Here is a 25,650-nt window from a genome sequence, read left to right on the forward strand (position 1 = left end):
GTCAGTTAACAGTCACATTGACTTGCAGGTAAACAAATAAAATATTTAAAAAAAATGTTCTCTCATCTACCCGAGTTTGAGAAACCCTGGAGTAATGTAATGCTTTATGTATTTCATGATGTTGAAAGAATGGAATATTTTATTTCTCTTAGCTTTTTACAACAACCATCCCATTCAAATCTACAAAAAATAGGTCAAAAGTGAAGTAATCTAAAAGTAATCCAAAAGCTGTCCGAATACATGAGTTATCTACATTACATTAAACCCGTACCTCACTGTAACAAATCCATCACAGCAGTGTACAGACCAAACCGTCAACATTAGTCTTTAATAATGTATGTCAAACATGGTCTGACATCACACAATGACGTCTAAATATCATGTTCCCTGCATTCCTGCATCTTTGAAGTTTGCACATGTATTAAACTCTGCTTTCATTCTTTGACTGGAACGAAATGTGTTTTCTAATCAAGTTCATTCAAAACATATTGTTCTCTGGCGTCTGTGAGATTTTGATGTTGCCTACACATATTCTCCAGCAAATGTGCCTGATAATCAGTTACAAATAACCAAACCGTTCATACAGCACTAACATCACCCTTACAAGAAACATTCCCACAGCCGACTCGTCTCTCATCACATCCACTGAAACTGGATTGCTATTGATTATCTATACTATTAACCAAACGAGACCGACTCAATGAATATAGAAAGCAATTATTCACAAAAAGAGTGGATGTTTTGTTTGAGGAAAGTATAAAATTTTAAAATGGGACAACCATTTGCAACTACTGAAATTTTAAAGTGGACTGAATATGAATATGATATATCCCACCACAGTGTGTCTTTGCAAGTGGACGTAGAAAGGAGACAATTAAAGAAAATAGAAGAAGAAAAATTTGAAACTTAGGTATGAAACATGATAACCAGATGATTGTTGAAGGGTTGAATAGGAGCATTGTTACAGCTGTGTAAAAAAGCAAACGCTTACTGGTAATGGTTTTTGGCATTAAACTGTGAAAAACATGGAAATAATCACCCAACATAAACAATTTCCATTCAAACAGTAAACCTAAAAACTATTATTAACGCCTAAATATGCATTTCTTTCAAACACGATGCACTATATAGAGTCCCGTATGTCAAGCACTGTATATGAATCGCTATCTGACTCTGCCCTCTAGTGGACACCACATGACACAGCAACATGTGAATTACACCTGAACTCCGACACTTAAATATGATCGGTTCAATTTATGGTAAGGACATCTTGAATATATTTATGAATTTGCTTTTTCATTACATCAGTAGGTTAGCCAGAACTGATTTATTACATAAATATGTCTTAAGCATTTTAAAAGTCTGTGAAACAGATTATGCAGATCTTCTGTAATTTTATTAAAGAGGACAGAATGTTTTAGAATGACGAAAAGCACAGAATTCAAATTCATCACTAATCTTTGGTGCCAGTGTTTTCCTACAATCAATCAATCAATCAAAAAAATAAAAAAATAAAAATAAAAAAAAGAACAGCCTAAAGGCCAAAGTAAACTATTATTTATTTTCTTTATTTATATTTTAAACAGGTGACTATTTTGAATAATTGATAATAAATAAAATAAAATTTTGTTAAATAAATAATTTGTTATTTCAGAGTGTCCAAACTTTGACTGATAGAGTACATTAACATTTTCTTTATGCAAATATATATTAAAATAATAAAGTTTATATAACTATATAATACCTAATACAAAGTTTGAGCAACACCTGCTCAAACCATATTAGAGGAATTATTTAGATTCAACGCTAGATTCACTTAATTGTTATATAATCATACAAGAAAATAATATGAAATATATTTATTTTTCAATTTACACAACATGCAGTATATAATAGGGTATGAAAAGGTACTGCACAGTATGAGCCAACAATGCAATACATTTTTAATGTGACACATTGCTGAATCAATGTAAATACCAGATTTGTTTTTCTTATGCATTAAAAGCTGAATTAAATGATGCCAATAGTATACTAACAGTTATATTTTTTTTTTTAGAAAAATAAACACGGGATGAAGATTGAGGCAGTAATGATGTCATGTTGACCTCACTGCTCACTAGCATTAAATTACCTGAACATTTTAATTTACAAGCACTGGCTCCATATCCATGAGGTTTAAAGCCGGAAGATTGTCCAACACTGTCCCAATATATGCTCACAATTACAATCCAGCAGCAAGCAAGATAATTTCACCCGTACATGAAGCCTCTTAGGTAAATCTCCGGGCATTACAATGTATGCCATCACAGGATGTGTTAGATAGTCATGAGTAAGGCGGATTTAGATTAGTGTGCAAAGCACTTGATGAATCTTCTCCGTCCTGCAGCAGCAGGGGGAGCCGTGCACAATGCATCTCAATACTTCGCTGGGCTCGCTTGTTTTTGATCCATCTTAAGTGGATGAGTTGAGGATGACCTCACCGCTGGGACTACCACGGTCACCACAACACCACTCTGGTATTTCTAAGCTTTGTGACGGCCCTTTGAGTCACAACACCAGTAATGCCTCTCTAGCAAGTCAAGTCACCTTGCAGTTCTCCAATAAGGATGCTTAAAGCTATATAACAACATATATATATTGACTAGCATTAATCCAGTATGGATTACCAACCTAATCCACAGTTATTCGCCTAAATCAAGCCCATCAAAACCTCTGTTATTAGATATCATGTTCATATTATGCCATCTTTTAAGCAATCTGACTAACAAAAACACACTGAGTCAAGAGTGCAAGCATTGCCAAACATCCACCTCTCCATGTATTTATGACTGTTTACTTGTGAAAACGTGGTCATATCCACCCCCGACAAACCAGGTGCTGTGGAACGTGTCCGACTGGAGTTAGTCATCCATAAATCAGCAACGAGATGCCGTACTGGTATAGCTACTTCAACCCGCATCCAGACCAGATCTGAAAAGATGCCAGTCAACAACAGTTGCCATGACATCACCAGCCAAACAGAAAAGAGCAACATGAGAACGAGCCGAATCTACCGTTCTCAAAATGGACCGTCATTGATACTAAAACCACTGAGCCTGGGGGGAGAACCTCATAAAACTTGTCAAAAACATGTCGGAGCTGTATTTCATTCTAAAATCAAAAGAAAGAAACAAGAAACATTTTCTTTGAAAGACTAATTTTATATATTTTATATTTTGGACCATTGAGATTTATTTGGACTGTGACATTTTCGCAGCATTTATATTTAAATCGCAATATTAATATTTATTTATGACTTTTGGATCTTAAGACTTGTGTTCTTAATCTTAAAAGCATGGGTGACTATTCTGAATAACTTTGAAAACATGTTTTGAGTAACAAGTATGGATTCATGATTTTTAACCAAATAATTATACACTTAATAATAATTTGTCATTTCTTAGTGTCCAAATTTTAGACTAATAGAATATATTTTGTTTTTAAAATAAAATAAAAATAAGTAAATAAGTAAATAAAATAAAAAAATTCTAAATACTTCAACAGTATATGTGTGTGAGTATATACACACACACACACACACACGTTAAGGATTTTTAGATTCAAATAGGATTTTCTTTTGATGGGGCCAGTTAATTATTTTTTTTTTTTTACTGGGGCCAGTGATTAAAATTGACAATTTTTTTTTACTGGCCCTGCCACAAAAATAAAAAGTTATCTTGTAGCCTTATGAATGAGTAAACAAGATACCACATTTTTACATTAAACTTCACTTTAAATCAGTTACATTTTACAATTCTCACTTCTAATTCCACAGAAAAAAACTACTAGCCTAACAAATATATAGTTTAAAAATGGTTAAAGACAAGTGAGCCGATGGTAAATAAGAACACATTACAAACAACTGCATATAACAAATAAACAGAACAAAGAACCATGCTTTAGGTTTTTAGGTTTGTATGTATTCAGATAGCCTAAAGAAATAAGTAATCAACTCTAGAAAAACATTACATATTCTTCACTGTTTAAAATAAATATAGATAAATCATTGCTACAAAAAGCTACAAAAGGTATTTAGTCAAGAGCAGTGAGTGATTTCTCTCTTTTTTTTAAGGACACTGGTAGAAGCTGGTAAATTAGACGCAGTCACTTTAAAAGACAATGCAAAATGTTACATTTACAGAAAGGCTGTATCAGGATGTGTGCACGTAGATTGATGGGGGAAAAGCTAATTACATTGTGAAACATACAGGCTGAGAAAGGAAAGTTTTGCTCTAAAGTGTCATGAGTTAAAAGCAATGCATTCGTTCTTAATGGACAGAGCTAAATTCCGCTCTTATACTGTTTTAGTGGGTTTCTAGTTTCTCTTATAATTACTGAGCTCAGGATTTCAGTGCAATAAAAATGTCTTGGATCACTGCACATGAGAATCTCAAACTTGGGTGAGATTTACGAGCAGTATAGTCAGTTAAGGGCATGGCCTTCTCTCCCCTCCCCGGATTCAGCTTGTACAGACACACACACACACACACAAACACACCTGAGAGGGCTGACTGGAAACAATGCACACAGGTGAGACCACACAACACTCGCTCAGCCATGGGCAAATGAGAAATGGTTCATTCCCCACACATTCTTCAAACACACACACATAGACTCAGTCAATGTTGTTAAGGCATGCTTGCCTGAGTCACGGTATAATTTGCCAAAAAGAAAGTTTTGTAATTTAAAAGCTGCTGTTTAGAATGTGCATAATCTGCATAACTGTGCTGCACAACATAATATTATCTGAGCTTATGTTATCACATCACTTAACGCTGGCTTTTACTTCACGAGAGAACAAAGAAAGCTAACAGCCACCTGTTTTCAACACTTCAGACTCAAAGTGTAGTGCAAAGGAACAGAGATTTTTTTTACATTTTATTTTATTGAGTGGTTGTCAGGGTGTTTCTAGAAGGATCTGGTTTGGATTTTTAAGTTTCTTAAACGTATTATTATTTGATTTTGATTATTTGATTATTATTTGATATGATTTTTATGAATGATTTTAGAAAGGTAAAAAATATAGTCCACATTATTACTGATATTGCATAAAATATATTTTCATGGAGTTAAAAGATTTTATGCATTTAAATGAGGTCTTTTCTAGAAATAATGATTTACCTGCATTTTAATGCTTTATTTCGCCATGTTTTAAGTCATCTTGAAGCCCCCTTGAAAGTTTGCTCGGGCCCCATGTTGAGAACCACTGGTGTTATTATAGTTACAATGAATTCCATACAAAACTTTAAACGCTTTTTTTAATGTTTCTCTTCTCTTGGATGATCAGAACTTTTACACGCCATAGAAAATGCATTACAGATCACCTTATGAACTCTTATTCTTGTCTTAAAACACTGTAACGGAATACTAAAATGAACTATTTTGTATGACGTAAACATGCAAAGAATGTCTCTGTCCATCAATAGATGGTCTTCTCCTCTACAACTCAGCTGTTCCGCAAGACATGCCAAACACAAAAAAAGAGACCGATACAGCATAGCTCTTTCTGCAAAAAATGAGGGCGACAGATCAGGGATAGAGAGAGTGAGAGAGATGCAAGTAGAATAGGACAGAAGAAAGAAAACCCTGACGCCTACAGCGACACTCCTCAAAAACCTGCTGTTTGTCAAGAACCAAGGCTCTTTCCTCTTCCCTCCACTCCACTAAGAACATGCCACAATACACAGATCTGTCCCATAATCTACAGGGCTACAGCAGCAGTAATGGCTACAGATAAAGAGCGCTGCTGTCCTCAGTGTGTGTCCATGGGGCGGAATATGGGACAGAAGTTTTCTGCACTAATTAATCTGAATAATGGAGCCGAACGTCAGGGGTCTTCTTGATGAGGATGTGTCTACCAGCTTCATTCACAAATACAAAAGGCTTGTGTGTGTACTATATTCTCCCAACGTGCGACGCTGAAGGGAAGGCCTGTTCCTTTAAGAGAAGAACCAACACATGCATCCTCTGCCTTACTGATCACAAGAAGGTTTCGGGTTACAGGTGATCAAATTCCTCAATATCTCCCAGCTGAAAGGCTGTGTCAGAAACCTGAAAAACACTGCATTTGCAAAGAGTATGTGACGATGCACTTTTTCTAACACCGCGTCTACTTTTTTTGAGGAAGCATAACCGACAATTATTTCTGTAGAAAACGGCAGTTATTCAATATTTGCTTGGTTACAATTCACTTTAATTTATTTCTTTACTTTTTGGTAGATCCTTGGACTTGATATTATGGTCTTAAATCATTGACTAAACCAGCAGACTTTGCGTTTGGACAAATAAACACAAAAACAACAACAAAACACAAAAAGTATTCATTTGTTAAGTTGCCCATCACAGAACAAGCAAGCGCAAGCAAATCATGTTTTCTAAAACAATAAAATATTTCCAAAAATATATAAAGTTTCCAATATCCAACCCAAAAGTACTTTTAAATATAAATATCAGTGGTGGTCAGCTTAGTTCCTGCCAATCAAATATAATTACAACACTGAAAATAGAAATATAACTTACAACACTAAAACACATATTTACAACAAAAATATTCATATACCATGGAATTTACATGATGTTCCAAAAATCAGCAATGAATATATGAAATTATCATGGTACATTCCCAAAAAAAACAAACTAACACGACACTACCATGATACATGTCCAAAAAATACATAAAAGCATGGTGCTTTGACATTTACCATGGTACTGAATTACTGTCATATTCATATACCATAGTATTTGCATGGAGCTGCAATGTATGTCAAGGAAAACTATAAGTTACAATGGCACATATCCCAAACTCATGGCATTATCATGGTTCATTTTCAAAAATCATAACACCATATCCAAAACATCATGATACAAGGGTACTTTGATATATACCATGGCAAACGATTGTATGATTCATATACTACTGTACTTGCATGGTGCTCTAAGGTACTTCAAAGAACACCATAGAATAACCAAGGCACGCATCCAATGAACCATGACAAGGCCAAGATGCTTCTCCAAAAACCCTAATAATATCATATCATAACATGATAACACAAGGGTCCTTGGATACACACCATGACACCGGATGATTATCATATTCATACAACTTGTGGCGTGAAATTATCATAGAACATGACCAAAACCCAGTGGTGCTACCCTGGTGCCATGCTCAAAACCATGGTAATACGATGGTACTCTGTTGATGGAAGATCTCCAGGAGCACGACTGGTCACTAATGAAGTCCTCATCGTTGTATAAACATCATTTATGCACCAGATAGAGGATTCTTACCGAGGTATTTGATGTCGAAGCCGTGCGGTGGTTTGAGGGACCTCCTCATCCAAGCCTCCCTCAACACCTCCAGGTGATCCTCCTTGCCCTGGATCAGCAACACATGCTCGTCTATCCAGCCCAGGAAGAAGGTCTCGGCTATGGCATCGGCCACCATCTTATTCCAGAAATATTTCATGTTCAGTGATTTGAAGTCGGCGAATATCTCGTAGCCGGTGTGATGGCGCGGCGGCTCTTCGCTCTCCGTCACCCCGGGCGCGTCCTCCGCCACGACGCGCGACAGCACGATGGCCAGAGAGTGCGGCGCGATCTGCAGGAAAGGCTCCATTGATCCTCTCGAAGATGCTTCGTTAGACTCGACGCATTCCACGCGCGTGGAAGCGCAAATAAGGCGATAGATTGATTGTTAGACTGGTTGAGCACGCGCCCGCAAACAGACAAAGAGCGCGTTTGCGCGTTAGTTCATTTGACCTGCCTGTATAATGTGATGCAATTATTGTAATAAAAGAACATTATGGTGATATAGAAAGATCAGATCATTATTATTCCAAACAAAGGCTTGGATAAATGCGAAATGTCATTTTAAGCGTAAAGCGCGCAGGTGATCATGTTATTCTCCGCTGAAATCGCCGCATATTATCCATTCCTCACCTTGATCAGAGACAACGGACTGAAAATAATGACATCCAATTCCAGCAGGGAAGCGGGATGGAGAAAAACATTACCATAACGTCCCTGGATGAAAAATACGTTTGAGTCAAAAGCAAAGATGAGATTTCTCGTGTTATGTTTTTCCTCGTCGAGATGCGGTGGGTCCCTGCAGGCCGGTGCGTGACGATGCCTGTGTGGTTCACGGTGTGTAAAGCAGGTTATTACCTTGAAGCTCCCGCAGCTCAGATAGTGATGCCCTCTAACGGCGGAGGAGAGGTACTGCAGGCGCAATCCCTGGTCAAAATGATGGTCAAAAATAAAGATTCTGTAAGAGTCATTTACTCACCTTCATACCGTTAAAAAACCCGTTTGGAGTTTTTTTTTCGTTCAACGAAACACAAAATAAGTTTAATAACGCCCCCCCCCCCCCCAAAGCAGTGGCAGTGAGTGACTGAAGATGTAGTAAAGCATGTAGTAAAGCTTCAAAAAGAATACAAAATAAAAGTGGTCACCTCGACAAGTGTGACATATTCCAAGTTGGCTGAAGTCATATGACAGTTTTGTGTGACAAGCTGACCTTAAAGGGGGCCTTAATTTTGGGAAGCTTAACATTTATTAAATTTAATCACTTTATTATTATTGATAATATTAATAATTAATATTATTATTATTGTAAATTCCTGACAACTATTTATGTCGAATTTCGCATTTTTCTTGTTGACATGTCAGTTAACATTTACAACACTGTGCTGTTTGAAAATATATTTTAAGTGAATATGCACATTCACTCTTTGCCAGAAGGTGGCGCTCGTGGAGCAGCAGAAATATAACCTTTATATAATAAAGTAAACACTAGGTTATTGCAGGCATCGTACTGAGGTAATATTTAAAAAATAAAAAAGCCATCAAAACTTTCCTGGCCAAAATGCGAATGTACAGGTATTTGATTTGAACACCATAAATTACACAAAATATCAATTATTCATAGTAGATTGATATAATAATTTGGCAAGTTGACAAATGTGGGCTATTTGGTGGTTGCCAACTGCGTTTTTATTTTGAAACATACCATGCTCGCGTTTAATTAATTAATTTAAAAAGATATGTACACAGAATGTCTTTCCATCCTAAATAAATAGTATGTGGGATTAAAATAAGTGTGTCCCTTATTATTTTCACAATACATTGCGCCTTGGCTCGGCTTGACTCGGTTCAGACGGTTCAGACATCAGTTCAGAACTACAAACACCAATTTAAAAGCATAAAGAACTACAAACATATGGCGGATATTTTATTTCATTTAGGATGAAAACAGTGACTGACAGGCCAATTAACAGTGACAGAGATAAAAACGCAATTGAAGGTGATAGATAGTATGTCCCAAAACTTGCGTACTCTACTACTACACACTCAAAAACGTGTACTGTTTTTCTTGAACAAAAGAGCACATCGTACTTTAAGCACGTCGTTCACGAAGAAGAATCGACGAGCTGTAGCTACCTGGCTCTGTAGTTTGACCTACACAAAAGTAGAACAGTTAATGGAAATCCTTTATAGCCTACATTAACTCCGATTTAAGGGAAATTTCACTTCCACAGCTTTTAACTTAACTGTTACAGCAACATTATTTATCTGAGGTTGCAACTTGCTTCCCACTCACCATCACAAATTACTCTATTGCAGCAAATTGGATAAGAAAAAAATTCTAGACATCCGGACAACATTTTCAATGCAATTTTAGCCTCCAGACTGGAGAGAATCACTGTTACTACCACACGATATCTGATACAGCAAGAAGAGTTAGGGATGACATTTTAAAGGGTTTGTTCTGTTTTAATCAGGCTCAGACATGTAAACATGTCTCTGCTGTGCTATTTGCTTCTCTTGTTTCATAATAGCCACAGGTGGTGTGTAATTTAATGCTTTAGTATGAAGATGGTGAACATGTTGCTCACCTGCCAGAGGATATTAAACTTGCCTGCTGACTCCACAACGGTCTCCCATTAACTCAATCCACAATCAAACAAACGTTCTGTGTATATCTGTTTATAAAAAAGTATTTTTTTTTAAATAAATAAAATTGTGTAAAAAAAATAAAATAAAAAATGTCCAGGTCATAATTTATCTGATTACTATGATTTTATATATATATATATATATATATATATATATATATATATATATATATATGTATATATGTATATATGTATATATATATATATATATGTATATATATATATATGTATATATGTATATATATATATATGTATATATATATATATGTATATATATATATATATATATATATATATATATATATATAAAAACGTATATATATACAAGTTAGAAGTTAGAATGATCTATTTATATATATTCTATATTTTAGTAATGTGCCTTAGTTTAGTTTTTTTCTCCATTATGCTAAGAAGAATTTGGAGGCAAGAGTTGCTTAAAATATTATAAAAAAAAAAAAAAAAAAAAAATGGCCTTGACAGCTTAACAGGATTTGTGACATTCACCCAAACAGAAATCTAATCCCCAAAATCGTAAACATTTGAGGCCCTGCTAACAGACACATTGTCAATGTATATTATTAATTCTCTGGTGATGTTCATTTTCCATGCCAATAAAGCTCTCGTGAATCTTATAACCATAATTTAACAGATTTAGACAGACTTCAAGCAATCTGGGCTTTCTTGCACTGACAATGTTTCAGGCAGTCATTTCCTCCTCCTGTCAAACAAACTCTCATACACGTACACATAATTGTAAGGTAATATGTTAAATGGAAGCCAACGAGTGTTAGATGACTGAAAAACCAAGTAGCACGTAGCCTGGTTTGTTTCCAAGTTTGGGAGGATATGGGAACAAAGACTTGTCACCTAGGATTCAAAATCAAACTCTGATACCCGTTTTTCTTTGTAGGAACCCAACAGGTTTGTATTGTACAGGCAATGTATTTCTCAGAAATGTGAAGTAGTCTACAGAGTAAATTGACAGTTTTAGGGAAAACTTCTCCTCAAAATTAAATTCTATAATACGGGTGAAAAAAAGCAACTGCACAAACCTCTATTGTGTCTGGTGAACCCGACTCTGAACTAAGCTTTATCTGAAACCAGCTGAGAAGTGCTCTGGATTCTGTTCAGGATCAACTTTCCTCTTCCCTCCATAAGTCAAACATCCTGGAGCAATGTATGCAATTAGTATTTTTCTTATGTTTCTCGATGACACTTTCTTAATATCCACAGTATTAAGACAGAATTAATGAAGGCTTGTGTCATTTAAAACAATTGAAAAGTATAAATCAAATATAAAAACCTTGTACAGTGTGTGCAAATGGTGAAATGCTCTACATTTTTGGCCAATCACAGAGCATCTCTTTAGAGACAAAAGCCACAACAACCAACAGCTTCATGACAATGAAGCTAAAGAGTTTATTCAGCAGCTAGTGCTATGTCAGTTTAATGATTTCTAACATTTAGCAGTTATGCAGTTTTAGTTACAAGGTCATTTTCCTAAACATTTTAGAGAACCAAAGCGCTGTAGATGAAATCTGTTATTTAAAATCCAAACCTCTTTCAAGCATCATTTTAGCCTTAACAAGCAACAATCTAGACAACAAATGATTAATAGAAATCCCTAATATTTAATTCGCAAATTCAAATCATTAAGATGTAAACGTGTTCTCCAAGGAATGTTCAGCCTTCATCCTGCAGCGGTAACCATGACGACGCTTCCGAGTTGGGAGATGTGCTCCTCTCTTCCTCACGCTGCTTCGATGGACGTGTCTCCATTTCTGCCCTGAGGCTGAGGAATCAGAATAGACATGACACTTGAAACATTCTCACACAAAATGGCTTTTAGTTCGACCTTGAATCGAACTGGTCACACATACAGGATGCTTAGCTCAATTCTGATTGGTACACAACATTATCTTACATCAAGATTCATATGATGGCATGTCTAAAACAAATTACCTTGACGAAGATGCGTGAAGGCAGGAAGCGACGTAGCAGTTGACTGGAGATGTTTGGAAAGCGCAGCAGGTTGATGTTGAGCTGAGGGAGGACTTGATATCCCGCCATCAGAGGATAGAAATTATACAACATCTCCTGTTCCGCACCGGGCAAAATCCTCATTCGCACCTGCTCACAGACGATCTCGTGAGTGAACGAGTGGCAGACATTTTTCAGGGGTTGTGGATTTGTTGATAATCAGTGTGTATAAAGAGGAACAACCACATTTTTATTTTCCTTGATCTTGTTGGGTTACTCTTCTAAAAAGATTTAGCTTCACTCACTGTACAGCTTTCAGACGCCCTTAGACTACAGTAAGTGTGAGTGAATTTCCTCTGGATGTGCTTTTCCATTAGTTTGTATTAAAATACATTAAAAGTTGATTTATTATTGAAATAAAAACACACCCAAAAGCTCTAGAATATACATTCAGATATTCATTTAGTTTAGTATTCATCAAATAACATTTATGTCAAAGAAACGAAGCACCTTCTGCACTGACCTGTTTGAGTCCACTGAACATAAATGCATCGCTGGGCTCCACGCCGATCTCGACATCCTGAACCAGCCCGGTTCGATTCTCCAGATGGTACCGGACAGGTAAAGACTCGCGCACACGACCAAACGATGGCAGCTCTAGAACAAGAGAGAGTAAAGACCTGATCACTCCAAGAGCAATAACAACAACAACTGTAACTATCATGGTAACGCAGTTGGTGCATCCTCACTGAACAATGTTTATTCTAAGCTTACAGATGCTTTTGGGTATATGAGACGAGAGGAGTTGGGAGATTCGGTCACTCCACTTAGAGGATTTACTTTTGAAGATGAATTTTATTCATACTTTGTTGGAGTCTCATTTTCAGATTTTACTGTTCTTGAGGCATTTACACAGCTTTAAACAGCAGATGTCCTCAGCATGCTACATTTCAGAGTTTAGCTCCAACTCTAATCAACAAACACATGAACAAACTTCCAGGCAAGTTGGAGCTAAACTCTCCAGGGCCGAGTTTGGTGATCCCTGATCTAAACATTGAAACCAGCTAGTGTAATCCATCTGATCTAACAGTGAATTCAGCTATGTCAATGTAGTGGAATAAAAACAACACCTAGTCTTTTTCACTGCAACAGAGGACGACCTGAGGTCATTTTTTGTTTTATGTTACACTGTTTGCTGTGTAGAGCTTCTCCACAATGACTTTTTGAAGCAAAGCCCTTCAAATTGTAATCAATTCTGTGTAGCTGTCAGCATTTTATAGTTAAGAAGCAGAAAAACATTTTTCTGAAAGTGATCCCAACTTCATTCCTCTATATGTTTATAGTTGTGGTGTGAACTGCATTATTCTCTTTAGTTGTATTTATCATTATCATTCTTGGTGTGAACGGGCCTCAAGAAAGGACGGACAGAATGAATTGCAAGACAGCAACTAAAATGCAGTGAATAAAACAGATAAAGCACAAAAGACTGTCTCAGATGATTCAATCTATGTTACTGATTTGACTAGAAACAGATTTACCTGCATGGACATAGAGTGGAATATTCTCCACCATCACATGTGGCAGAATAACGACCGTTCTCACAACCGATGTCTCAGCAAAGGCTGACTTTCTGGATTAAGAAAAAGGTTATACAGGAAATGAAAAACTGTGTGCTTTCATAATTTGTTACAGAGCATTTATTTAAGCAAATTCAGAATTTACACACTTTCCCATTCTTTATGAAAATATCTCTTAAGATAATAGCATGAGGAAAGGAAAGTCATCACTTAGATCTAATATACAGGGTAAAAGTGGGAATGTGACGAGTGCCGTCACCTCTTCCAGGAGATGAAGTAGTGTCCGGAGGCCACAGTGCTGGTGCCGTTCTGAACAGGAGGGCATTTGAGCAGGAAACACTCACTAGCACATTCGCTGGTCTGCAGCGTGACTGGACAAACAACAGAAATGAATCAAAATCAGGCCCTAAATATTTGCTGAAATGCCAGAAGTAAAGTTGTCCCACCTCCTTCTACTTGACTCTGGGGCTGATCGATGGCAGTCATACTGGAGGCCAACTGCACTTCACTGTTCACCAGCTCGATCGGCCACGGAGACGCACTCAAAATATCCATCATCAGCAAGAACGGGATGTCCACATACACACGCTCCAAATGCTCAAACTGACACACACAGTACAATTTAAAACCATAAAATCTTCATGCATATCTAAAAGCACACAGTTGCATTTAGCAGATTAGAGCTGGTTGATATTATATTTGACATTTTGCGATGATATGCATATGCAGATAATGTTTGACATATATATCCAACTGTACAAAGCCAAACACTGATTTAGGCACATCACGCATGCTGCACACTTACTGGCTCACTGACGTTGACGAGATTAACCCCTAAGGTATTGAGTTTTGGTACCGAACAACAAGACATTTTTTGATACTTGATGGTATCGAGGCAATTCGGTCGGTGCCTAAAAAAGTATCAAACTCGATACCCAGCCCTACTAATGTATCACTCAAGTGTACAGGGAGGGCAGCTCTTACCTTACTGGACACAAACTTCATAGCCACTTCAAAAGGAACGACCGTTTCTAATGTAAAGGTTTCATCCTGCAGGTGAAGAATCATATAATGATTATAAACATGTTTAAGGACATTTGTATGGGTTTTGATGACAAGGTGTTAGGATTCTGCATACTTTGTGACACTTGCAAGCGATGTCCTTGCCCTCGACCGTGGCACTCACAGAATAGGCCACGTGAAACAGTAATACTCTGGATCCAGTGCTCACGCAGTGGATATACAGGGGCTTCACAATCTGACACACAAGAAAACATGTACACAACATTTTACTGAAGTCAAGATCAGCTGACAATCACTTTTACATCAACTGAATCTGAAAAGGTGGAGTACCTTCTGTCCAGGTTGCAGATCTCCGAGGGGAATGTCAGGAAGCAGGGCAGGGTGAGAATCATCACACACCTCAGAGCCGTTTAGTGTGATTTGGGTGGACTGTGTGAGATTGGCATCCTGACCTAATTGAAACAATAGAAATATAAAATAAACTCACAAAATTAATTAACGTTCAGAAGTTTACGGTTGGTAAGATTTTTTTTTAAAAATACTTTTATTTAGCAAGAACACATTACATTGATACGTGTAGTGTGGTTTACACAATAATATTGTGTAGCACAAGTGTTCAACATGGATAATAACAGAAATGTTTCTTAAGCAGCCTCTCAGCGTATTAGAATGATTTCTGAAAGATCCTGTGACTCTGAAGACTGGAGTAATGATGCTGAAAATTCATGACATGAAAAAGAAAATCGAGATTTTAAATTGAAACAATATATCACATTATTACTTTTATCAAATGATCGCAGCCCTGTTGAGCATAAAAGACCAACCCCAAACTTTTGAATGATAGGACTCGCACTCAAGCCACTTAGTATTTCTGCATAGTTTACAAAATATACTGGTCCGGGTTATTAACATTTGAGTTACTGTTAGTTAGGGATGGGATGTGGGTATGGATGATACCTCAAATCATGTGTTTTGAGAGGCATGCTATTACATTTGTAAGCAATCAGACTTTCCTTTATTTTAGTTTCACTAAAATGTAAAAACCACCTTCTAAAACAAAGTGAGATTTTTGTTCCAGACAACACAGTGAGCAGTCCCTCCAGGATTTCACGATTTTTATTTTTATTTTTGCGATTTTTGCAATCAAAATGACTTTTTTTTATATTTGCTGCGGCTTTTCTCAAAATTTGCTTAATTGTTTATTTTTTTGCAGTGAAAATATACCACAGACGTTTATCAGAGTACACAGCAGATGATTCCCAGATCTTTAGCAGACGTCTTACACATGTAATAAATATATAACATTTGATAAAATGTACTTTTATTACAGTCATTCATAATGTTCTAAATATAAATTAATACAAAAATATATAGGCTATATTAGGGTGTGGAAATGACCTATAAGTACTGTACTTCTCTCCAGCCATCTACTAGCGGTCATTTAATATCTTTTTTATTTTTCAATAAGTGTTTCCTTTCCTACATTCTGAAACTTTTCGTTTTATACATGGGGGAAACCTATTAAGGATGAACAAATATTGTCACATTAAAAATAACTTTCAAATTCGGTAATACTTAAATCATTGAAGTGCAGAGAAAAGTTGAGTGACACATTTAAAATCACACCATTTCTGCCACAAGTTGTCCCTGCAGTTAAATCCATGGTTAATGGTGGAGATTTGTGTTTATTGAACAATGTTTTTCCTGGTTTCCACATCAGTGGTGTTTGTTCTGATATCAAGTTTAACAGAATTCTTCGCTGAATTGGATTGTTTCTCACAAGATTTCACAGAGATGTTATTGATTCTGTGGGGAATTGGACTGCTTTCTTCACTGTATTTCCCAGCGCTGTGTATAACGGTGTTGCGGCTCCGGCTCAAGCGGATATCGTTAAATGCAGCCCGAACTAGTAGCGTAGATTCGTTCCGCTTTCGGTTTGTTTATCCAAATCTCTTTTAAATCGGTCTTGATGAGAACGCAAGGCCTTTTTTTGACTGAATGCACATCGCGATGACATCACGAGAAGCTTCTAAGCCCAAATTATGTGGAAAATTGTGGCAATTACAAAAATTTGCAATCTTTTGCGAAAGAGTTTGCTTGATTTTGTGATAAATTCAGTGATTGCAAAATCCTGGATGGACTGGTAAGTACTGTACCTGGTTTGAGGCCTGCAGTAAGTTTGATGTCTTTTGCCACGGTGTCCTCCTCCGACTGGATGGTAACGATCATACAGTACATCTCATTGGTCAGTGCTGGAGGCTCATGAGTCAGCTGTACAGATATTTTGGGCACTCTGGAGATGATCCTACAAACCATAATGGGAAGGAACACATTGCGGTTTTATGTATTTTATAATTTCAAAATCCAAAAGGGAGTGCTTCTAGGAATATGTATTAAGAAATTAAATAGGGTCTATATTGATTTCAAGTCGACTAAATACCATATTTTCCGGACTATAAGTTGCATTTATTAGACCCAAGAACCAAGAGAAAACCTCACCGTCTACAGTAGACGATAATGTTTTCTATTAGTTAATTTCTCCTGGTTCATGTCAAATTAATTTAGATAAATAAGTCGCACCTGACTATAAGTCGCAGGACCAGCCAAACTATGAAAAAAAGTGTGACTTATAGTCTGGAAAATACTGTATTTCTGTACTGACAGGGAAATGAAAAATTTATTGGTTTTTAATATATATATACACATTTTTTTTTTTTTTACTTACATAGTGCTTGACTGTATAGTAACTGCATCCCAATCCAGCTGCTGTTCTGGGAGGCGTGTCCTCCTCTTAAAGGAGCGGGATGCCTGCAAAGTATCATGGGAAGAGGCAGCATCCCCCCAGCCCCCCCTCCAGCTCAGATAGACGTAGCGGCCCGTCTCTCTGCCTAACATGAGCCCCACACTCGTGATCTGAAAGATAAATACAGACAAAAATGAAACAAAACATACAATGTGAGTGGTTGCGAAAACACTGAATTGGTTGACATGAAATGAATGAAAAAATATATATTTCACCTCAATCTTCTTTCCAACATCTTCCGTTTTAGCTACAAATTTGAAGCAGTATTTGCGGGTTTTGCCGGGGACGAGACACATGTTCTCCTGGGTAGAGGGTTCTAGAATATCCTTCTCTTTAGAGGCGTCCTCTAGCAAACAGTACTGGTTATACTCCTGCAATTCAAACACAGTCATCAAGAACATAGCCAAATGTCATAGAGGTGTGTGTGTGTGTGTGTTAGGTGTGCTGTACCTGGTTGCTGAGGCTGATACACAGTTTTGAGAACCGCAGAGGATGTGGGCAGTCAGCTCTCACATAAACATGCAGCTGGACAGGCTCATCTATGTGGAAACTAGGGTACAGGAACTTGGCTTTGCACTGAACTGAGAGGAGGACATGAAAATAAACATACATATATATATTAGGGCTGTCAAATGATTAAAATTTTTAATCAAAATAATCAGAATTTTCAGTGGATTAATCAGGATTAATCACTATTTGCAATTACATCTGAATCCTAACCATTTTTTTCTGAAATGCATACCAAAAGATAAATAACAGGACACAGATACATAATTTTCATGTGTTGATTCATCAATATGTGGTTATTTTTTTCTGAATTTCAAAAGTTTAACATTTACTTAGATCAAATTTACCTGAGCACTATATCAAACCATGCCATTTAACTACAGATAGTGTAAGAGTTTTAGGTGAACCAGTGGTTAAATATAGCCACATATCTATGAAATTATGCATAGAGAAACTCGAAAGAATGAACTCAGAAACACAAACATGCGCCACCATCACATAAGCAGCACTCTTGTTTTTGGGAGGTGTTCATTCGCTCTGCAACAAAACTTTAGGATCGATATTTTCACGTTCTGAAGGCTTCAAGTGCCAGTAAAACCAAGTAAAAATGCAAATGCTTTTTCAAACAGCTGTAATTTTCTCTGCATTGCATGCAGGCGTTCTGCGCATGCGCAGTGTGAAACACAGGACGCTATAACAGGAAGAAGCTCCAGCGTATCAACTACCAAAGTCGTCTCTGTTTATCGAGCTTGGCTTGAATGTATTTGAGAGTAACTGGGGTAAAACCTTAAGCTTCTTCTGTGTTTTCTCCGTTTTTTACTATCTTGAGAATTCAGAGATCGACGAGACTTTCCTGACCTGAATAATTTGTCACACTGCGCATGCGTGAAATGCGTTAAAAAATTTGACGTAATTAACGACAAACAACTAATTAACGTCGTTAACGCGCTATTTTTGACAGCCTTAATATATATATGTATATATATATATGCTTTCATTCATATATATGACATCTTTCAAAACATATACAAAGATGCATCCACTACTGCACTATTATCTTACTGCTGATTCAATTATTGCTCCTAGTCTAGTTCTTTATCAGATCCTTTAGACTAAGACAAAACAACAAACAGAATTAAATCCCATTCAGTCACAAGAACCATCAATGATGTCAAACTTGTTTTAAACGTTTGCCTTTATATTAAATGAAAAAAATAAAATAAATTGAACAACGTGAGGATAAGTTCATTTTTAGTTGAATTTTTTTTTGGGAAAACCATATCTTTAAATGTAGGGATTATGGATAGGAATGTAGTTATGCAAGTCTCAAATCGATGATTATGATCGATCAGCCCAAGGCTGGAAAGTGAATATTCTTTGAGTCCTCACCAAAGGGCACATAGTCCTGGACCTCAATGGTGAACTCATTATTGCCAGCCAGAGAGATGCGGTCACTCCACAGAGACTGAGCCGTCTTCACAGAGGCCAGGTCACAGTCCGGTTCAGGCTCTGGGACTTCATTCTGACAATCACAAAAGAAAAGGTCAACTTTATAAACACTACATCTCAATCTACAGCAGAACTTCCAGAATTTTAAGTATGAAATACATAAATGGGATTCCTTTCAGCTGTATCACTCCATGCGTACCATGAGCACTTTAATTAGATTCTTCTCAATCCTGGACTTCTGCTCTTCAGGGAGGATTGAGGCTAAACACACAAATATACACCTGTTAACGTCGAAACTTTTAATTGAAGTGAAGCTGAGAGGCAGTACATGGTGTTCACGAACCTCTGCCCACGAGCTCCATTGAGTAGGTGATGTAGTCTTTCACTTGACCCATGAGGTAGGAGCACTTCAAAGCCGTGCAAAGGATAGACGTCAGCAGAGACCACCAGCGCTCCGTACGATAGTCACACATCACATAATCCAACAGTCTGGGGAGACAGTTTTATGTACAGTTTTATGTACTAAACAGTTACAAACTTATTTTAGAAAATCCTGCTGCGAGCCATTGACACAAGCAAAGCTCAATTTAAATAGGTCAAACGTACAGTATACTGAAGTTAACTCACTTTAATGCTTTGGTGTAGTCTTTTGCATGATAATATTCCTCTCCCATCTGAACCACTGCAGAGGGAGACAGAAAAAAAGAGAGAGCAAAAATTTTATTGATTTATTATGAAATTAAACAAAAACTGAAAATCTGGCTGATGAATGTGCATGATTTTGGACTAACTGAGATGGCTCTTCATTCGTGGACACTTGTACTTCTTAAATTGGGCGACAGCATTACTGAGGAGAGCAATGGTCAGCTCCTGACATCACAAACACATGCATACAAGCATTAGGAGAGAAAATCTGTTGTTTGTTTTTTCTGGTCCTTAAACAAGACACTTAATTTCAATTTCACAAATGAAAGCCAAACTTATAACGTATAATGCAATAACATGCAAGAAAATGCAGATATTTAAAGTCCCACCGAATGAAGCACGTCTCTCTCTTTAACTTGAAGAGCAAGGATGCCTTGTTTCTCCTTCTCAGAATCAGGAGGATCTATGCCTGAGGGTTAAAGGTCACCGAATCAAAAATAAGACTTCATAACACCTGGGCAGGTCTGTAAATCACAAGCTTTATATGTATACATGATAAAAACAACTCATGCCATTTTACTGTATTTTTAATCTCACTACTGTTTTTGGTTTTATGTAATTCGACCATAACAATTTGAAAATGACAAAAAAAAACATTTCATAACATTTCAAAAATGATACTTCGCAAAAAGAAAAGGATATTGAATTGATATTGACTTAGGAAAAAATCTTATCAGTACATTTTTGCAGTATAATATAATGTAATATGCAACATTACTTTTCTCGTATGGGCACATATTGAATATTACTCACTCTGATGTCCCTGTCTCCAAGCTCTCTGTCCATAAAAGTCTAGAGCTCCTGAGGTTGTCTCTAATGGGTCGGCTGAAGGGTAACCCACACCTGGCTAGAACAAGAACAACGGGAGATTTTGCAACACAAACTAAAATAAATGCAGATAACATTAAAGATGCATTGCACTGTGGGTAACAGTACCTCATGGCTACAGAGCTGCCCGGCTTGCTGCTTGCGCTCCTGCGCATAGTAAGCAGCCTGTTGATAGTAGAACCCTGGGTTCTGCGTCTGAATAGCGGTGAGGCCCAGTTTAATGGCCTCATCGAACAGATCACCAAACGACTGAAACCTACAGACAAAAATGTATATAATATTCTAAACTTTCCTTGTTTCTCTATGTGTAAGATAAGTATTAGGTTTGTTGAGCAACATGCACAGAAAACGTTACGCAATGAGACAGTTGGTTTTCTGGTTTTGTTTTTCTTACCTTGTTATACCTTAATATGTCTGTTACATTTTAGACCATTATAGTTATTACTCAACACATACATTTTCTTCATGTATGTGAAGAAAATGTGAGTGGTGCTTGCCATAGGAAGCAGGCGACTGCAGAGTAAGCCGAGATACGGCTGGTTTTAAATGCTTGCTAGGGCTTGGCTACATAGTTGCCAGTGTGATATTTACATTTATTACATTTCCATTCTGAGTGAAAATAGCCCACTCCCTTGACTCTACACTGTTTTGATCCAGACATACGGTATCTCACTCTTTTTAAATGTAAGTATATGGTTAAAGTTGCTAATAACAATAATAATAATAATGCACCACATTTTATGAAAAATAATGGAAAGGACATCAGCTAACCGGAAAAACATGGCATCAATATGAGAACAACAACAACAACAACAACATTACTAATCACTTTGTCAAAGTATGACTGAAACACAAATATTTTTTTAAATCTGGAATTAAACGGTTTTAAAATCTTCTTTTGTCCCAGAACATGAAATAAATATATTGCAGGGCTGAATCTTACTGTTTGGACATCCATGCGGTGTGTTCAAACGCCAGCTCAGCGCTACCGATCTTCTTCTTGCACAGGTCGATGTGTTTGCGGAACTGAGCGATGGCATCCAGCGGTGTGTTATGCTGAAAGCACAGTCTGCAGATCTGCGAGAGAAGACCAACATCAGACACCCGATTAAGAGATCAACACTCTGAACAATGAAAATGCAACTGAACATGACAGTGCTATTTAATAGATAATGAGAACAGGAAATGATCTCAGGCCAGTTTCCTGTGTTGTGTTTACAGCTGTTTAGATGACACCTCATACTGGCAGTGTTTCAAAAACTAGGGTTACTATTAACTAAGACTAAAACCATAAAAAATATTATAATGATAAACAATATACTTAAATAATACTGCTCAAAACAATATGGAAGCGCCATTTACACGTTCCTTAGAAAACATCTAAAAATCTAGTTCACCTTGTAGTTGATGAATCCAGCCATGGTTTTGATTTCAAGCATGTTGGTTTCATGAGCTCGGAGTTCTTGAACGAGGCTATAAGCAGTCCTGTAATATCTGTAAGGCAGCACATGAAATATGTGTTAGTTCTTACAAATAAATTCAAAATAGCAATGTCACAATTCCTGTTAACAGCACTTACTTGAGGGCGTTCTGAGTGTCCTGCTTTAGTTCACTGAAGAAGCCCATTTTAAACTGGTGTCTGACAAAGAGCAACTAGAATTCAAAGCATTCAAATGTTACTATGGTGCAAGCTAGAATTTTTCACATTTAACAGATGACTAATAAACAAAGAACCACAATAAAACAATAAGTTGCTAATTACTTATTTATAATCATGCAAGTGCAAGCCAAGTTCTTCAAGTAGGCTATGCATTCAAAAGATGCTGAGAACTGCGTTCCTAAATTGATTTCTTTACATTTCTTGCTTTTCACAGTCATTGTAATGCCTTGTTTTGAGTGTCAGGAACTTCACATGCTTGCACAAAGATTAAAAGGTCATTTTGAAGGAATCCAGGTTTCTAGAATTGCATTTGGGCTCCTGGTTACCTGGTGTGTAGTTTTATTGAGGAACTCCTTGTGAGATTTCACTCTCCTGATCTCATTATAGTAGTAGGTCTGTGCATGTTCGTAGAATGCATTTTCCAACCTGCAGGCATACAAATACAAAACTGAAAGGTGTGAAGATGCAAGTCAGCAGCATCAACCTTATTTTTCACATAAAAAAAAAAAAACTTGAACGTGTGAGGTTCTGGTGTCATCTGCTTCAAGTTGTTTTAGTTGTACAAAATCAGTCTGTTATGCTGCTTGAAATCGCAAACTTAAATATTTCTTAACATTTTATTTTCAATTATTATGGTATTTATAAATACATTGCTTTGTAGTGCAAATAGTTTTACGGTTTACAGAAGCTTGTTATTCTTCTAGTTATTTAGCTATCCCAGTAAATTAATCAGAAGTCTCACACATTCACAGAAAACAGCTTACATCCACGTTGATAAATAAAAGCAAACACTAAGTAAATATTAAATAAATATTAGTTCTGCATATTTGTTATTGGATACTAAAATATACAAATATTCATTATTGATTATTATTTTGTTTAAAAAAACACTACAACAATAACAAAAACAACAACAGCTGATCTCTTCTAGCAACCCAGAAAAAGTCATTTTTTACTTTATCATATACAAAGATAGCTCTGATTGGTCATTCAGGCATAATGAACACTCTCTACATCAAGAGACTCTAACCTAATGATGTATCCCACCAGGTGGTCAGTATGGGGCAGGACAAACAGGGATTTCCCAGAAAGGTCACAGGCACCACACAGAGCAGAAGCCCTCTCAGATGCCACCAGATCTTCACCTGAGACACAACCACATATTCACCCATCAACATCTACCCAAGCCATACTGAAGTTCCAGAAACAGGGATTTCAGTTTTGTGATACCTGGTGGGAGAGGAGTTTTCTTCTGTATCAAAACAACAGCGACCTTCGTGTTTCTTCCTTGTAAACTTGTCCTGTGAGAAATAAATATATCTCAGAGCAGAAAACAACAACAACAAAAAATACCTTTTCGGATTTGTCCTAATATCTATTCAGTTAGGAGTTTTGGGTTCTGTCACAAAATTAACCAATGCATTTCTATCTTCCTGTGATATTTATATATTATTAACAAACTATCATAACTTTAACTAATAATTTGAATTAGCTTTTATTTTATTTTTTTCAATTTTAGTTTAAGTAACTTTTATATGTGCTTTACAGTGCTAAAATGTAATTTATTTGTTTTAATAATATTTTTTGTCTTTAATTTTTCTTTTCTATTTTCTTTTCATTTTTTATTTCAGTTTACTTTTTTTAAGTTTATGTCTTTCATCTAATATTTATTAGATGGGGCCGAGGGACGTGGGAGGAGCGAGGCCGGTGGAGTGATTGGAGATGAGTGAAATCTGCTCTACCCACCGTTTCGAGGCCCACGGAGGAGATGGAAGGATATAAAACTGGAGCGACGACAGTGAAGGACGAGAGAGGACCAGGCCTGGGCTTTAGTTTATGTTTTGCTTTTTATTTGTGCGCATCAGTCGTCCGTGAGGGGCTGATGCACTGTTTTGTGTTTATTTTGCAATTATTAAAGTTTCGTTTTGATTGTCCACCGGTTCCCGCCTCCTCCTTCCCGTAGTTATGGAGTTTATATTATTACACAAACATTGTGACCTTTTCATAGAACTATACCTGACAATTTCCACTTTGGTTGCACATTCTGATTGCTTTTCTTTCCACTGTGGATCGTCCCAGTCCAGCTCATGAAACAGCACAACCAGTGCAGGAACCAGGTTGAGATGTTTATTCATCCAGCCTGTCTTCAATATACCTTTAGGGATGTACCACTCATATGATGTTCTCTTAACATAGAAAATAAAGCGTGTTAGTAAACTGACACAGTCACACAACAGCCCGTTACCCTCCAGAGTTAAAATAATGTTTCATAAGGAGCATGTCTGATTATCTTTAGAAGGTTTCTTAGCTCTTTTGTCTCACCTTGGTTCTGCACTTTGGATACTCGTGGTCTCCCGCCAGAACTTTGAAAGAGATGGGCACTCGGTCTGCCCGCCGGTTGGTACAGAAGGCATCCCATATGGCTCTGTGGATGGCATTGTAAACTACATCCAGTCCTGTCAGAGCCACAAAGGCCATGGGCCTGCAGCACAGCTCTGGGGGAAGATCCCATTGAGCTGGACTCATGATGCCGGCAAACCTGACCAAAACAACTCAATTTAGACTGAACACATCAGGGGTCAATACAGTATGCAATCCTAGGACACATCTTTCATTTGATATGGGTTGTACATTGGAGATAGCTGACCATGGTTTATGGTGAATCATCCTGCAGACAGTGCTCAACGACATACCGACAGATACACATCAAAGTCTTTTCTTAAATATGTGATAAAGCTAATGACGTTTTTGCAGCAAATCGTCAAAGGATAAACCACAAAGCATTTGATTCCTTCTGTTGTCACCCGTGACAGCTGATGCTAAAGCTAACGCTCAGTAACAGCCTGTTAAACAGCATTAATATGCCCAGCGCTGTCATTTATAACAGATAAGTTAACGTTAAATATTAGTCTATGAGCCGGGAGGTATTTACCTTTAGTTTCAAGTAGTGTTTTGCTCGGTTTTCAGCAGGCTGGCCTACATTTACGTACAGCTCTTGTTTATTATTCAAACCCCACCTTCATCATATGACTGTGTGCTTCTTCTTTCGGCGGCTTTTCGCGGCGTTTTACAGGATAGGCGTCTCTTTACCGCCACCTGCTGGATCCATCCTGAACGTACAGCTGC

At 37.1% G+C, this 25,650-nt stretch overlaps 2 protein-coding genes across 2 annotated transcripts in view; both read right to left on the minus strand.

Annotated features, from left to right (window-relative positions):
• LOC113057678 (storkhead-box protein 2-like) overlaps positions 1–8,213 on the minus strand; it is a 58,348-nt gene extending 50,135 nt beyond the window's left edge. Inside the window, exon 1 of the mRNA XM_026225137.1 lies at positions 7,327–8,213. Within this exon, the coding sequence (XP_026080922.1) occupies positions 7,327–7,654 (328 nt within the window). The 5' untranslated portion in view covers positions 7,655–8,213. The remainder of the gene's footprint in view (positions 1–7,326) is intronic.
• Positions 8,214–11,387: 3,174 nt separating this feature from the next.
• LOC113057679 (trafficking protein particle complex subunit 11) lies at positions 11,388–25,578 on the minus strand. Its single transcript, XM_026225140.1, has 30 exons — positions 25,457–25,578; positions 24,847–25,063; positions 24,541–24,710; positions 23,755–23,825; positions 23,555–23,669; positions 22,851–22,950; positions 22,444–22,517; positions 22,262–22,358; positions 21,808–21,941; positions 20,973–21,120; positions 20,790–20,883; positions 20,366–20,445; positions 20,123–20,201; positions 19,959–20,013; positions 19,675–19,820; positions 19,531–19,592; positions 19,272–19,404; positions 17,826–17,956; positions 17,591–17,746; positions 17,298–17,485; positions 16,729–16,877; positions 14,903–15,024; positions 14,688–14,807; positions 14,534–14,599; positions 13,996–14,152; positions 13,809–13,920; positions 13,511–13,602; positions 12,496–12,629; positions 11,955–12,122; positions 11,388–11,784 (listed from the first exon to the last, which is right to left on the minus strand). The coding sequence occupies exons 2-30, from the start codon at positions 25,048–25,050 to the stop codon at positions 11,743–11,745; spliced, it is 3,399 nt and encodes a 1,132-aa protein (XP_026080925.1). The 5' UTR covers positions 25,051–25,063; positions 25,457–25,578; the 3' UTR covers positions 11,388–11,742.
• Positions 25,579–25,650: the final 72 nt, after the last annotated feature.

Source organism: Carassius auratus, chromosome 39 (assembly GCF_003368295.1).
Source record: "Carassius auratus strain Wakin chromosome 39, ASM336829v1, whole genome shotgun sequence".
Taxonomy (NCBI): domain Eukaryota; kingdom Metazoa; phylum Chordata; class Actinopteri; order Cypriniformes; family Cyprinidae; genus Carassius; species Carassius auratus.